Raw genomic sequence first — 16,135 nt, 5'->3', positions numbered from 1 at the left:
GTCTATACGTGAGGGAGGCTGTTGAGGAATAATATCATATTGCATGTAGACAAGGTCTTGAGCATGTTTATAAAGAATGAACAATCCTCTCTTGTAGAACCTGTTTTAAGATATGAGTAATAAGCTGCATTTTGAGGGACAAAACCTCACAAAGAAGACTAATGTTAAATACAGTCATAAAATATGCCAGCGTCGTGCATTTTATTTTTATTTTATTTTAAAAAAATAAAGTCCACTATTAAAAAAATATTTTTTTATATAAATATTAAATTTATTCACTTTTTTTAATAGGAGTTGGCACGCTTACAAACTTATCTATAATTATATCTAACATTTTTCTAGAAAAGAATATCTAAAACTCTCACATGCATTGAGAAAGAAATAGACCTACTGATAGCTTTGGGCAATAAATATAGGTCATGCTGTGACCCATAACCAACGAAAACGTGGTCACATTGATTCTAAGGCCTCTCCTATCTAATGTTTTGAAAAAGAACACTCCTTCAGTCCTTCTCCCCAACCAATTTTATCTTCTGCACATATCTTTCTTTTGGGTCCAAGACACTGTTCTAGGACCATATATTTCAAATGCTGCGGCTAGGCTTGAATTGGCGGTAGACTTTTATGTCTACAGCAAAGTATTAATACTTCTTTGAGAAATCTACCTTTTCCACATTTTAGAATTTATTATTCTAGTGCCTTGTAAATATAAAAATAAATGGATTTCCAAAAAAAATTAAGAATATTGGTTAAAAAAACTTATTGAAGCTGTAGGCTGTAGGATCCCCCCCCCCCCCAAAAAAAAAAAAATCTCTTACTTGCTTAAATAAATTGTTAAGAATATAATACAAACAATTAAATCTATATATTTTCATCAGCTTAAATTTTTGGAATAATTAATAATTTCGCATGGTATATATCAGAGTAAAAGTCTTGAGTTCGAACCTTAACTCTATACTCTACTCTATTTAGTTAAATATTCTACATATTGGACACATGACTTATTGAGAGGGAATATGTCTCACACGTGAGGGAGAGTGTTAAGAATATAATACAAATAATTAAATCTACAATATCTTCCTACATATCTAAGTATTTTGTAGGCTAATTGACTTTGAAAACTCAACATATATATATATATATATATATATATATATATCTAAGAAGCTAAAGTGCTCAATAAATAACTTAATTGACTCAACATCCATCCATTTACATAAATTATATAAAGATGCAATGAATCATCCAACTTTGTTGCCTGAAAGGCAGATCAGCCAACTCTAAGTTAGGTATAGTTCATGACTCTCATGTAGATTACGTTTTAGCCAAGTAAAAAAAAGAAAAGAAAAGTCTGCAACTTACGTTAATTGTTATTATAGAGAAACAAACGTACAGTTTAACTGGCATGGGAAGTTATAAACTAGCCCGCCCGCCCACCAACTGTCAAGTTACGTTTCGTTTTCTGCAATCTGCATTAGTTAGATCAAAATGTTAGGGCAGGAATTAAATTAGATGATCACGAAAATTAGGAGGATTTGGACGTCTGGTCTCTTGCATGCATGCTGCTGTTGCATTAGTTTATAATGTCGTTTTCTTTCTTTTTAGGTTAATGTGTCGTTTTGCTCTTCCAAACTCACCTTTTTCTAACGGCCATTGTCGGGGTTATACTACTGACTCAAAGCTGCTTGATCTAAGCAAGAATCATTACACGTAACCGCCACAAGAAATTAGAAACCATATTCATGCAAGCTAGCGTTAATTTCTTCATTTATATTGCTTTTTCCTGATATTAGGCAGAGATTTGGGTATGCCCCCAAAGTCATGTCGTTTTTTCATGTTCATATCAATCGTCATGTGAAAGTAATATTGTAGTGGTTTGGTGAAATCCAATTAAATTTATGAGAAATTTGTGAAAAATTTGCAGCTCTCTCCCTCTCTCTCTCCCCCTCCCTCTCTATATATATATATGTTGATGGAGTAACCTCTTGGCTAAAAAGTGGGTTAATTGGTGGGTGCAATGCTTCAATGAGAAGGGACCCTTAGAACCCACATTAATGAAGTTTAGGGTTACAAATTGCTGTGAAATTGCTTGCAAAGAACTAAATCAAACATTTTGATTAATCTTTGGTGGGGTATATCATGAATAATGTATGTTAAAAGTTTTGGGGCTGACCAGAATATTATATATAAGATGAAGTAGTACTTTTGTTTATGTACAATATTATTGAGTTGCCAATCTTTCTGATCCGAACCTCGACTTGATTATTTCAGGTATCAATATATCATAAGATTTAAGTATTTTAAGATTCACTTTATTTATTTATCTCTCTCGGCCACTTTATGGCTCCGTAATTTGAATATGAGTATCTCAGATGATCTGTAAATAATAGTAATAAATAGTTTGTAAATAGTACTGAATAATTTGTAAATAGTAATGAAGTGGTCTAAAAAAATCTGAGAACGGTTATATTCTCAAACATAACTAAATCTTAAAATTCAGATGTACAAAAACTTTAAATAATAATTCATATGGATCACTCAAGCAATGTGAGGTGAAATGTGAGATGCATGCACTGTTTAGGCCCCGTTTGGAACTTAGATCAGTTCAATCTAATTTTAAGCTGAGTCTGATATCTAAATGTCTAACTCTCAAATTACTAAACTCATCTCAAGTCAAAACCTCTTTACACGTGGAACTCACAATCTTTTTCAATTCTGTACTTCTTTACACGCGGAATCTATAACTTTTTTTTAATTTTTCATAAATATATTTAAACTCATCATAACATCAAAACATATCTAAACTCATTATAAATGAGTCACACAAAATTTATTTTACTATTTTAACTTATTACTATTTATAAAAAAATTTAATTCATCTCAATTTAACTCATTACGTAAATGGGGCCTTAGAGGAGGAGGGAGGCACCTACCCGCTAATCCAAAGCCTTTTTTGGCTGTACCGTCCGTGACGAAAAGGAAAGCCACTGATCTTCACAGAAAATTCACGTACATGAAATGATGGTATGCAAGGGCCAAAATTATTGGAACCCCACAATGCTTGATGGTCAGCTATGGTCTATTTTTTATTATTATTATAAAAAATCAGAACCATAGATTAATATGTAATCTTATTAGGCCCATCAATATATGATCTGATATCAAAATTGATACGTTTGTCTGAAAGCAGTGGTCTCGGTAGGACCAAGATCCGTACGAACAACTTCCATGTGTGAATAAAAGATATATATATATATATATATATATATATATATGAAATCGCGATGGAAGTGCATGCATATATATATATATATATATATTATATATATATATATATAGTTTAACTATAAAAAAATTTTATAAAAATAAATTCACAAATTAACGTGACTTGATGTAGTATGTTAGAATATTGTGAATTAAGCTACTTTTATTATAAAATAAATCTAACGTATCATATGAAATCATATCAATTTGTAAGTTTATTTTCAACGAATCTCTTTGATAATGTATTACTTCTCATATATATAACGTATCATATGAAATCATATTAATTTGTGAGTTTATTTTTAACGAATCTCTTTGATAATATATTACTTCTCATATATATATATATTCACCGATCACTCACGCGCACGTACCTTAATGTATTTTTTAACCTGATCTTACATATGATCACTTTACTTGTATCGAAAACCCTTATCTGAGTGGGATTAACAAATTAAGTTGATCGAGAAAACATCATGAAAGTCTTGAGAAGATCAGTAATTCATCTCGATTAATTCACTTGATATTGTATTTCTAAGACTGATCATCAGACTGTTCATAAGTAAGATGATAAAAATATCTCATATTTTATATTAAACAAGTACCATCAACCAAAACATGACCTCTCTCTCTCTCTCTCTCTCTCTCTCTCTCTCTCTATATATATATATATATATATATGTTCTACAGTTTGATCTGTTTTCTATCTATATAGGTACGTATAACTATGATATCTATATATGTCTTTTTCAGGTCACCTTGGCTAAAACAGCGCCATTTTCAGAGCAAAAATAATTGAATTTTGTGGTATATATTGGGCAGAAGCATGTACAAATGTAACGTACAAGTACTGCCCACGACCATATATCAATGATCTATTTGCGTACATGGAATTAAGTGAGATGTTTGTTCCTAATTGACACGTGAAAAATCTCATATTTCAAGCCACCGACAGTGCACCTTCATGTTCACGATTCAATACATCATATATATATATATATATATATATATATATATATATATAATATATATAGTAATAATATAGATATTATAATTGATATGTGTGACCCCGCTAACAAATTAATAAACTATATAATAAAATTATCCGAAGGGGACTGGTCACTACAACGGGAAGGTGGTGGACCCCACATTCATGAGCAGTTAGATCCATCCTACGTGGAGCCCACGAGTCCATGACTCTTTTATTTTCGCCTATAGTCCATGACTTAAACACAAAAGTATTAAATTACAAGTAATACTAGTTACAAATTTAAAAAATTCAAATTTTGCATAAGTCTTAATTTGTAAAAAGAAAAATAATATTTTTAATTTTTTTTTTTTTAAAAAAATACGAGATTCATATGAAAAACTTAATTTTTAATGATAGACCTCATTCTTTTTCAAAAGAAATGTGCAGTGTTTACATAACCCATAAATGTATCTATCATTACTCTTTTCCTCCTAGACCCCTATAGACAGAAACTTAGAGCCCTGTCTCCTGGGTTGTTCCATTGCCACAACCGTTGCTAACAGACCTAACAAAGTAAAGCCCTCGCCAACGCCAAATATCTCTCTCTTTCCATATTCGAGTTGCCCTAATTTATACATCGTTGTTGGATTGGGTATGAGAATTTAGGCTTGCTCAAATGATTGTTTAGGCTTGATTGTTTATGGTTTTGTAGTTATATTGTCTCGAGATGGTTTTGAAGATATAAATTTTTGATGTTGGGTATAATTTTCATAGTTTTTGTGATTTCTATTTATAGTTTTTGTGATTTTCTATGATTTTTTTTATGCTGGATCTATTGTGTAATGGGATTTTTTCCACTTCACAAAGCCCACTGGGTCTCAGCTCAAGGGTCACAGGACCGTATTAGGAGCAAAGTGTCTACCAAGAAAAGGAGTCGAGTAACCAATAGGACAGGTCAGCCTGAAATCACACGGCCGCTCTCTAAATCTGGGAACTTACATGGGACATAGCGAAAAATGTGAAAGACCCTTGATCCATTGACATTAGAACATCTATGGCTCACAATGGATAAAAGTAAAGCCTGAAAACCATGCTGCATTAATGACGTCACTACTAAGCTACACATCAAATTTATGGTGCCATCACAGAACCACGTCACATTAAAAGATTCTGACAGTAGGAGGGACACGAACTCCGTGGAAATAAACACGATCTGCATATCCCCCAACCCACAATATAAATAGCAAGCTCCAAAAAGCTCTCTAATCCCTACACTCTTTCACTTATTTGTAAACTTCCGAAATAATTTATTAACTTTGATATTAGAGACTCTCCAGTCCCAAGGTTGCTTTCTCCTAGTTGTCTTTCATCATATTTTTTACAAGCTCATTATAAAATACCTGAGTTATCAGAGTCTGACTCAAAGACGTGTGAAACGCGACGTAAATAAGCTGGGTCTAATTTTGTAGCATTTCTTGTAATTTTTGGGTCGGTGGGGTATACTACAGGTAGTTAATGGGAAAAATAGTAGTAGCGAGATGACGAAACCCAAACAACGAACTAGGTTGGCGATTGGGTTTGTGGATAGAAGTGGGAATGGCTAACGACTTCTAGGAAAAAAAAATAATTGACGTGGTACAGTGTCACATCAGTTTATGAAATTTTGTATCCGTAATAAGACTTATACAAAAAACATAGAAAAATGGATTAGAAATAGTAATACAAATAAATAATTAAAAAAAGAGAAAGAATAATATATTAAAATGGAAGATCATGAGTTTTCGTTGTTTGATGGTCAAGTTAAAAATGAATAAAAAAGGAAATACTTAAAGCATGTAAAATTTTATATGCAGTTATTTTTATATATTTTTTACGTATTTTATTAATATAATTGATTGTATAATTTTTTTAATATAAAATAATTATTTTGACTTATTATATCAATAAAATATATAAAAATATATGTAAAAGTGATTATACAGCAGAACTCTTAAAACACCAAGTGCCACCGACAGGTCCGACACCCTTCATAATTTTCCAATGGATCGACATTAAAAATATATTTATTTTGGACAATTATTGGCTCCTTTTCTCTATAATAGTTCCAAACGAAGGGATTGCAGCTTTTTAAATTAGATTTAACAAAAAATCATAATTTTTTAAAAATATTAATAAATGTATTAAAGGAATTGACTTGACATGGGCATTATTTTTTAAAAAACAAATACATTGTAAATTAACTTTAATAGATCAGTTTTTGTGACATGGGCATTTTTTGTGTACTAAATCTACTGTCTACTGGAGGTGAGCACGTGGCCGTCAGCTTGTGGTGCACGTGTTGGGGCAGGTAGAGATGGGGCTCACAAGCAATGAAGATTGCCACGTGTCTGAGATCTGATTGGGAAATCACGTGAATAGCAATATTGAAACACAACCAATGGAGCGTGGTACGTTTAAGGTGGGGTGCACTCACGGGCACATTCAATCCATTCCACCGACCAAACTCTACCATTAATGCCATTGTAACATTGTTCGAATAAAAAATATTGAGAAATCATATTTATAATCATGAAATACGTAATTATCGTATATTTTTTTAAAAAAAATAAATAAATATAAATTAATTTTTTAATAATAGATTTTATTTTTATTTTAATATGAATATACGATATTTATATAATTTATGACTGTATATAATATTATTAAAAAATTTATTTATATTTGAATTCTTCTTTTCTTTTCTTCCAAATTTTTTTTTATTTTTTTAATATGGAGAAAAAAATTTTAGCCGAAAGAATTTATATTTCTTATAATTAATTATTAGATTTTATGTGGGAGAGAGATAGATACGTAAATTGAATCACACAACATTTATACCGATTTGAAATTTCTCTGATAATTTTAAATACTTAAAAAATATTATGAGATTCATTTTATATGTTTTCCTCTCTTCAATACTAGGTTTTAAAATTTGATCAAGAATTCTAAAAAACTCTATGTACAAATAATGTATGATATTACTAAAACAAATCATTAATACAGCAATATGTGTTACTTCGAAGTTGCAATCCTCTTTGCCTCCCTTGATGCAACGCTAACCGATCTATTTATTAGTTATTTAATCTTAGGTCAAAAAATAAAATGTTTATGATTAAAAGGATAATAAAATACATTTTTCTTTAAGGAAATAAAATGAAGAAAAATGCTAGTTTGCCCACTCATTTTATCTCCTCATTTTGACACCTCAAATATTTTATTTTTTTTAATTTTTTTATTTAATAATTAAGGAAGTGACTACTTGTGTATTGATTTTTTTTATATTTTTTTAAAATATTTTAAAATGATAAAAAAATATGAATAAAAAATTAAGAAAATAAAATATTGAATTTAGCCTAGCTGTCAGATTGAGTGGACTATTCTGCTGCTCAAAGTAGCCTGACTCTAAAATGAAATACATTAGTGAAAAACAACAAATGAATCTGAAACAATAAATAGAAACAATTTTGAGGTACAAGATATTAAGAAAATAAAATATAAAAAAATGATATTTACAGTTCTATTTTGTGCAAGTCTCGCATAGGATCTGTTACTATTTTTTAAAGGAAGTGCACGAGACTTACTCAAATTAAGACTGTATCCAATAATATGATTCTAAAATATGTCTAAGAGACAAAGAATACTAAAACTACTTTACTTAAAACAATATTAATGCATGTATCTTCCTAGTCTTTAGTTTTTGCCACAAGCAAACACATCATGACACATTTACAACATAGGCGTTTTTTGTACGTGATTTGCGTGACGGGCAATAAGTCTTAAAAACTAAATTACTTGCACGACTCAACAATGATTAATTTATCATAATTCTATGAAGGCATCAAGTAATAATTTATAACTATATATAGAGAATCGTATATACAAATAGCAGTGCAATATATATATATATATATATATATATATATATATATATAAAGTGATTATCTAATAGAAATTGTTGGTTTAACGTTTTTTTTTGGTTTTCCGTTAAAGTTAACGAAATTTGTCAATTTGTCCGTTATCTATAAAATTCCCATCTGTCAGCCATCATAAAAGCAATCTCATTATAAAAGCAATCTCGGTTAAAAAAAAATAGAAAAAAAAAAAACAAAAAACTCTTCATATTTATTCTATTAAGGCATATTCATGCATCTGTATTTTAAAAAAAAAAAAAAAAAAAAAACTCATGCTCAAGATACGCAGCAACTATCATCGGGAATGAAAGAAAAATAGAGATTTACACTGACAGAATAAATAGTATATTTATTTCTAAACAGTAAAAAAATTAGAAATTAAAACTAAACTACTTTGCATATTCTTCGGTTCAGGCAGATTCATACATTTAGCAGGATAATGAAAAATTGTCATTAAGTCAGCGTCAATCCATGATTCTCTTCAATATTTCAGTCCAGCACCACATTCAGAGAACAGAAAACGCTGCACATGAAAAAGGTCTGGGAGTTAGTCAATTACTAGCCTTTTCCTTTTGCATATTGTTCTTTATTACATGTGATTTTATGAGAAAAAAAGTTTTGCTTCTTAATTTTATTTGTAATTTTTTCTTTTCCCATTTATTTTATGTTTGAAGTATAGTATTTTCTGTATTTTTTCTCCCTTTTTTTACTGCAATGCTTATTAATTTTTCTTCAGGTCTATTAGTTGAGTCTAGACATTTTTGCTTATAATCTTTGTAAGTGTATATTGTTATTTATTTTGTAACGTTAGTTGTTATATAATTTTTTCCCTATTTTATTGAATTGTGAGTGTTTTAGATAAGTTATTGTCATAAACTGTGTTTTGGACAAGTTTGACAGAAATGATTTTTGTCACGAACCAAGCAAAACATACAATATATACAACCTAAGAAAAAAAAAAAGGAACAACAAATCAACACCCATCAACACGAATTAGTTGAAAAAAAAATAAACAACTAAAAGATCTAAACGAATAGATATAGATCTGTCAGTACACAAAAAAATAGGTGTTGAAATTTCTCGATTCTAGACTAAAACATCTAGATCTAATGTTGTTTGCGAAGAACAAGAAAAAAAAAAAAAAAGAGCTTTCAAGCGAGAGAGAAAGAGAGGCGTAAAATAAGTTAAGGTTATAACATATTTCAAAAGTAAAAAATTTCAATTTAGTTTTTTATGGCTTCCTCTTTTCCTTCTTTTTTTTTTTTTTTTGGGTGAATGATTATTAAACTTCTTAAGTTTTTTTTTTTGTTCAGGTCTTTTGGTTGAGTTTGAACATTTTTGCTTATAATCTTTTTAAGTGTATGTTGTTATTTTTTTTGTTACATCATTTGTTATATAATTCTTTCCTATTTTATCGAATTGTAAGTGTTTTGGAAAAGTTATTGTCACATACTATGTTTTGGACAAGTTTGGCAAAAATGATTTTTGTCAAAAACTAAGCAAAACATACAATATATACAACCTAACATAAATTGCGAATGTATTGTAAAAATCATCTAAAAAAGCATCTAAAAATTCTCTTTTTGAGTTATTACTTTTGTGTTTAATATTGTGTTTGTGACTTCGTTGGTGTTGTGTTTAAGGACAGTATTGTATTCGAACAGAATCAACAATAAATCGATAATATATTTTAAGAGAAATATTTTATTTTTTCAAGATTATAGACTAATAATAAAAAAAATTTTGATAAAAAATTATAAATAAATTAGTTCTTAAAAAAATTATAAACTAAATAAACGTGCACGTTACTTTCACTTAGTATATATATATATATATATATATATATATATATATATATATATATATATATATATATATGAATTGAGAGCCCGTAGAATATTGGAACCATTTACTTGGACGTAATATCCTTATCAGTTGCATATTTTAGTAAGTAAATTATTAGATAATCTCGAATTAAGTAATATTTGTAATTTATCATAAAACGCCGTATCATTAAAATTACTTCATAACTTTTAACTTTAAATGATATGATACCTATAATAGAATGAGAATACTGTGTATATATATATATATATTGACATCTTGTAAAAATCTCATTCATACATGCATCCTTTATACGCACAAAAAAAGCTTTTAATTATTGTTTTTATTTTCTTTGGCTCCCATTTTATTTTGAAAAATGGTATTTGTAGTCGTAAAGTGCACAAGGGCCGCATAATCCTTTTGAAAAAAATGAATAAATATAAGACTCACATGAAAAAAAAATAATTTTTTAAAAGTGGACCTTACTCTTTTTCAAAACGATTGTATGGCATTTGAGCACTCCATTGTGGTACCTCATATGATAAGGATAGTGGTAGGTGGTGTATGAGATTTCATATTGCTTGAGAATGTGAAGTTCTTGCTTTTTATAAGGTTCTAATAAGACTCCAATTATATCATTGACTAGTTCTTTTGGAATATAGGTCATGTGGTTTGAGCCTTCCATTGGAGCGTTATCAATGGTATTAAAGCCTGTCCCAATCAGAAATGTGGGATTTAAGCCTTGCCACCTATGACGGACTGGCTCGACGAGGATGTCGAAAATTTAAGGGAGATAGATTTTGATATCCCATATGATAAAGATAAAGGTAAGTGGTGTATAAGATCTTACATTACTTGAGAATGTGAAGTCCTTGCTCTTTTTAAGGTTCTTAGTGGGACTCCAATTGTATCATTAACTCGTACTTTTGAAATATAGACTATGTAGTTTAGGCTTTCTATTGGAGCGTTACACACGACTGTATGTAGTGTTATTCTTTTATTTTTTGTCACAAAAGGAATAAATTTAGGAGCTAATTAGCTTAGAAAATTGGTGCTAAAGATGTTTAAATAAAAAAGAAAAGAAAAGAAAAGTTAAAGCTAATTGGCATATCCTAAGAGGCACCAAGTACTGATCATGATGGTGTATGGACGAACCATGTATATAATGCAAAATTATCTAAGGAAAGTTGTCAAGTTGTACATAGTTAATTAATCTCTCAACTACTTAATAATAATAATAAAAAAAAAAGAAAATTAGATTGACCATATCAAACATTTCTTGCAAAAAATAAAGATAAAAATGTTAAAAAAAAAACCTTAAAAACGCCGCACTCTGAAGAATTATAAGGTAAAATGAACACATTCTATTGGTCCCTCCTTGGCCCATGAGAAATCTCAGTCAATGTTATCAAGAGGATGCATTAAAAAAATAAATAAAGTCGAAAAAAATATTTTATTAATGGGAAGTCTTTTTTATGATCCGCTACATTTGGAACTATCTTTCTTAAAAGCTATCTCAATGGTTGAGATCTTTCAGAATTTTTAGAGGATTTTATTTTATTTTATTTTATTTTATTTTGTTTGTCAAGGAGAATTCTTTCGGAGGAAAAAAAAAAAAAAAAAAAAGGTGATGAACACGGATGGATCAATTGGCTAAAAGGTGTAAACCGACTAATTAAAGCAACGGTGATGATATCTTAATCTAAAAGCGATCTTTCGTAGCTAAAATAGAACGGAGTGTAAACTAAAGATTCCCTCTCCCCCACCTCTCTCTTTCGTAGTCTGGTGCGCGAGCTTGAAAAGCAAACCAACTTGAATGTTAAGAACCAAACCCATCAAAGCGTGCATATATTTATGACTGTGATCACCGGCAGCAAAACGACGAGGTGGTCGGAATTGGACCGGGAAAATTACGGTGTTTGAGGAAGAAACACCTGATGAAAATGCTGCAAACAGGCTTAGCAGCGGAAGCCCAGGCTTCGGGCGACTCCGGTGGCCGGACGGTAGTCGTGGGGGTGAAACTGGACTCGCCCAGCAGAGAGCTGCTGACATGGGCTCTTGTCAAGGTGGCTCAGCCTGGTGACCTTGTTGTTGCTCTACACGTCCTTGGGAAGGATGGTAAAGGAAAATGAAAAACGTTCTGTTTCATAGTTTGTTTTTCGTTTCGTTGAATTTATAGTTTTTTATGAGTTGGAATGTGGGAATAACTGGTTTTGGTTCAATTTGATAATATGTGTAGAAATTGTGGATCGAGATGGGAAGTCGTCTCTGCTTTCGCTTGTCAAAGCCTTTGACTCTGTTCTTGCTGTCTATGAAGGTTTCTGCAATCTGAAACAGGTAGGGTTTCTTGCAAATTTTTAAGCTTGAAACTTGGTGATTTTTTCTAGGTTTCTTGTTTCATCCATTGAAGTTTTCTACCTTACCTGCTCTGTCTCTTGTTTAGTGAGAAAACCGAGCATAACAGAAAATGAAAATCAGAGTTTCTCATATATTTTCTTTTCGGTCCCCATGCTGGACAAAGACATAAATTGTAGTTATCTCCCTGAAAGCGTATACTTTTAATGAGTGGAGAGGGTTGGTGGTAATGCTGCAGGTGGATCTCAAGCTTAAGATTTGCAGAGGTACATCGAAACGAAAAATTTTAGTTCGGGAAGCAAAATCCTATTCTGCTACTGAGATTATTGTCGGAACTGCTCGGAACCACCATAAAATCCGGTCATCAACCTCGGTGGCTAAGTACTGTGCTAGAAAACTGTCCAAGGATTGTTGGGTTCTTGCTGTTAATAATGGGAAAGTTGTGTTCAAGAGAGAAGGCTCTCCAAAGACTGTCGGTCACTCAAAAGGTTTTGTATATCTTTGGTACTTTGCTGTTGTCCTTTTTAATGAATTGTGTCATGTTTATAGTACACTTCTCTTAGTTATGTACTTAATGCAGGAAATGAAGAATATGGCCCCAATAGTTTAATGAGCATGATGATGCAAGGGACATGGAGTAAGAATTTGAAAGTTGTGAACGAGGGCAATGCCAACATGAGCTTAAAAGAGCACGATTTAGAGCAAAGCTTTGCTAAAGTTGTTCTGGCTTGTACAAACAGTCCTGTAAAGCAGAAGTGCTCAATTTGTGCACCTAACTCTGAATTTCCAGATAACTCTTGTAGGCAATCTGCAGAAGAGCCCTCCGGTTTAGGTGGTGAAGATAAGCCTTTGGCTCTAACCGGAGGTGAAGATAAGTCTTTGGCTTTAGTGCCAGTTCAGAAAGAAGATGTTGCGTGTAGTTCAATTTCCATGTTGATCAAAGAATTGCCTGAACTAAAACCCGGTTGGCCACTACTCCGTCGAGCTACTCTGCCTGATCGAAAAGCTTCTGACAGGTCTTTGGTGCGGCAGATTTCGGTGGTTCAGTGGGCATTGCGGTTGCCAAGCAGGCATTATTCATTTAGCAGTAATTCGGATCATGAAAAAGTTAGTTGTCATCAAAGTGAAGATCAGTCAACGAGTTTAGACAGTGAAAGTGGCGCAATTGTTCCGGTGGGTACTGAGACATTGACTGCTCCTCCTTCTCCTGAATACAATTCCAAGAGGCTACCAAAGGAGCTTGAGGGGTTTCATGAGAAATACTCATCCACTTGCAGATTGTTTAATTACGAGGAACTTATCTCAGCAACATCGAATTTCGTGGCAGGTTTGTCATGGATTACAATTCGTACTTGAAATAGTTTATTTGAGGTCCATTTTCTGTTAATATGGTTTACTTAAACAAGGTTTGATTTCCCTCTGTAATTCCAGATAATTTGGTTGGGAAAGGAGGCAGCAGTCAGGTTTATAGGGGCTGTCTTCCTGATGGCAAGGAACTCGCTGTGAAGATCTTAAAGCCATCTGAAGACGTTTTAAAAGAGTTTGTCTTGGAAATAGAGATTATTACTACCTTAAACCATAAGAACATTATTTCTCTTCTGGGGTTCTGCTTTGAGGATCGCAATCTTCTCTTGGTTTATGATTTCTTATCAAGAGGAAGCCTTGAAGAGAACCTTCACGGTACCTATTGCAGTTATTCTAAACTATATGAAGTATGAGGCTATTTTAATCACTGAATGGTTTTTAATTTACTTTTGAACGTTTCTGATTCCTTCTAAATCAGGGAATAGGAAAGACCCGCTTGCATTTGGTTGGAGTGAGAGGTATAAAGTGGCTGTGGGTGTAGCTGAGGCCTTAGAATATCTGCATAGTGGCTGTGCTCGACCTGTGATCCACAGGGATGTTAAATCTTCAAATATACTGTTATCTGATGACTTTGAGCCACAGGTGGTGTATATTGTATTTATCGAAATCTTTTACTTTGTTTCTTTTGAGTTTGGCAATGCTCATTATTATTCTACTTCGTTTCTTCAGCTCTGTGATTTTGGACTTGCAAAATGGGCATCAACCTCTTCATCACACATAACCTGCACGGATGTTGCTGGCACCTTTGGGTTTGTAATTTCTACTCAAATAGTTTTAGAGGCCATGTCCTATCTGGAATACCTAGCATTCCCCAAAAGAAATAACAGTCCCAATTTTGAGTTTTTTCCCCCTAGATAACAATGAAAATTATCACTAACTATTTTATAACAATACTTCTTGCTGCAGTTACTTGGCTCCTGAATACTTTATGTATGGAAAAGTGAATGACAAGATTGATGTCTATTCATTCGGTGTTGTACTCCTTGAGCTTCTTTCGGGAAGAAAGCCTATAAGCAATGACTATCCGAAAGGCCAAGAAAGCCTAGTCATGTGGGTATGTCCTCTTCTTTACTCATGGATCTATTAACAGCACTGAACTCACCTCTTGATAGTACCTCTTAAAGATGGATTCACTTATATATATCCACGTTCCCTGTCCAGGCTAGGCCAATTCTAAATGGTGGAAAAGTGTCACAATTATTAGATCCGAGTTTGGGGACTCAGTACAATCCAGACCAGATGGAGAGGATGGTTATAGCAGCAAGACTTTGTATCAGGCGTGCTCCAAGAGCACGGCCACAAATGAGCCTTGTAAGTCATCTCTAATTCTTCTTCATATTTCTCTAGCAATTGAACTTTCAACTTAGCACATAAAATTTGGTTTACCCTGTCAATAAATATTTGATTTCCTCATGGGACAAACATATCGTTAACAAGTTTAGATCCTGTATTCTTCTTGGACACAGGTTTCGAAGCTCCTTCATGGTGATAATGAGGTTACCAAGTGGGCAAGACTACAAGTTAATGCTGCAGAGGATTCAGACATGCTTGATGGTGAAGCTTGTCCACGTTCTAACCTGCAGTCACATCTGAACCTTGCACTCCTCGATGTGGAGGATGACTCACTCTCCTTAAGCAGCATTGAGCAACGTGTGTCATTGGAGGACTACTTACAAGGCAGGTGGAGCCGCTCATCAAGCTTTGACTAACCACATTACTGGCAATTTGCTAGTAAAAAAAAAATGTTCATCGAAAGTTTCTGTGATTCTTTTGTATATCCTTTTGCTTTTTCCCCTCCTTTGCATTGGCCTTTGGCCCCCTGGATTTCTTTCATCTTGCAGGGTTTTGGATGAGAGGTTGTTTGTGGGTGTGCCCTCCTCCTTCCCTTGATAGTTGAGAAATTTGTCCCCATTTGTTGGGAGTTTGTCTACTCTTTAAGAAAAAGAGAGGAAAAAAACTCAAAAAGAGTGTCAGTTTTATTCCTAGATCTCAGGCAGATCGAGAGTGGAATATGTTAATTTTGTAGGATGGACATGTTGTAATTCTAGAAAACTCTTTCCTAAAGTGAGCACAAGTCATTTCTAATAAGAGAAATTCGGCTGTTCTCATGCTTGAATTTATTAATGATTTGAATGCATATGTACATTTGTTATCTGACCTTTGATGCATGCTAACTTTGATGTGATTATTTTGCTCACGAAAGGTCTGTTCCTGGGACTAGACTAAAGTTATGCTCAGGATCAAAGGGTGTTTAAAATTTTCTCAAAATTTTCTTACTTTCCAAACAGCTAAAACTATCTCAATCGTTAATACATCTCGTTGTTGAAAAGAAATAAAAATCAAAACAATTTTCATAAAACTCAAAACCTCTCACAAAAGTATTCTTCCAAGGACCAAAACAGACTTT

General features: G+C 32.4%; 1 protein-coding gene across 2 annotated transcripts; it reads left to right on the top strand.

Annotated features, from left to right (window-relative positions):
- The first annotated feature begins 11,771 nt into the window (after positions 1 to 11,771).
- Positions 11,772 to 15,844, top strand: LOC121243260 (probable receptor-like serine/threonine-protein kinase At5g57670). 2 transcript variants are annotated; one of them, XM_041141361.1, is made up of 11 exons: positions 11,775 to 12,126; positions 12,248 to 12,345; positions 12,602 to 12,851; positions 12,944 to 13,198; positions 13,229 to 13,690; positions 13,795 to 14,043; positions 14,147 to 14,310; positions 14,398 to 14,477; positions 14,635 to 14,782; positions 14,890 to 15,039; positions 15,195 to 15,844. In XM_041141361.1, the coding sequence occupies exons 1-11, from the start codon at positions 11,946 to 11,948 to the stop codon at positions 15,435 to 15,437; spliced, it is 2,280 nt and encodes a 759-aa protein (XP_040997295.1). In that variant the 5' UTR covers positions 11,775 to 11,945; the 3' UTR covers positions 15,438 to 15,844. The 2 variants fall into 2 exon arrangements, with proteins under 2 accessions (XP_040997294.1, XP_040997295.1); XM_041141360.1 differs by having other exon boundaries at positions 11,772 to 12,126; positions 12,944 to 13,690.
- Positions 15,845 to 16,135: the final 291 nt, after the last annotated feature.

The sequence above is a fragment of the Juglans microcarpa x Juglans regia genome, chromosome 8D (genome assembly GCF_004785595.1).
Source record: "Juglans microcarpa x Juglans regia isolate MS1-56 chromosome 8D, Jm3101_v1.0, whole genome shotgun sequence".
NCBI classification, from domain to species: Eukaryota; Viridiplantae; Streptophyta; class Magnoliopsida; order Fagales; family Juglandaceae; genus Juglans; species Juglans microcarpa x Juglans regia.
Note: the sequence above shows the minus strand (reverse complement) of the source record. Positions and strands in the feature narration are given on the sequence as shown.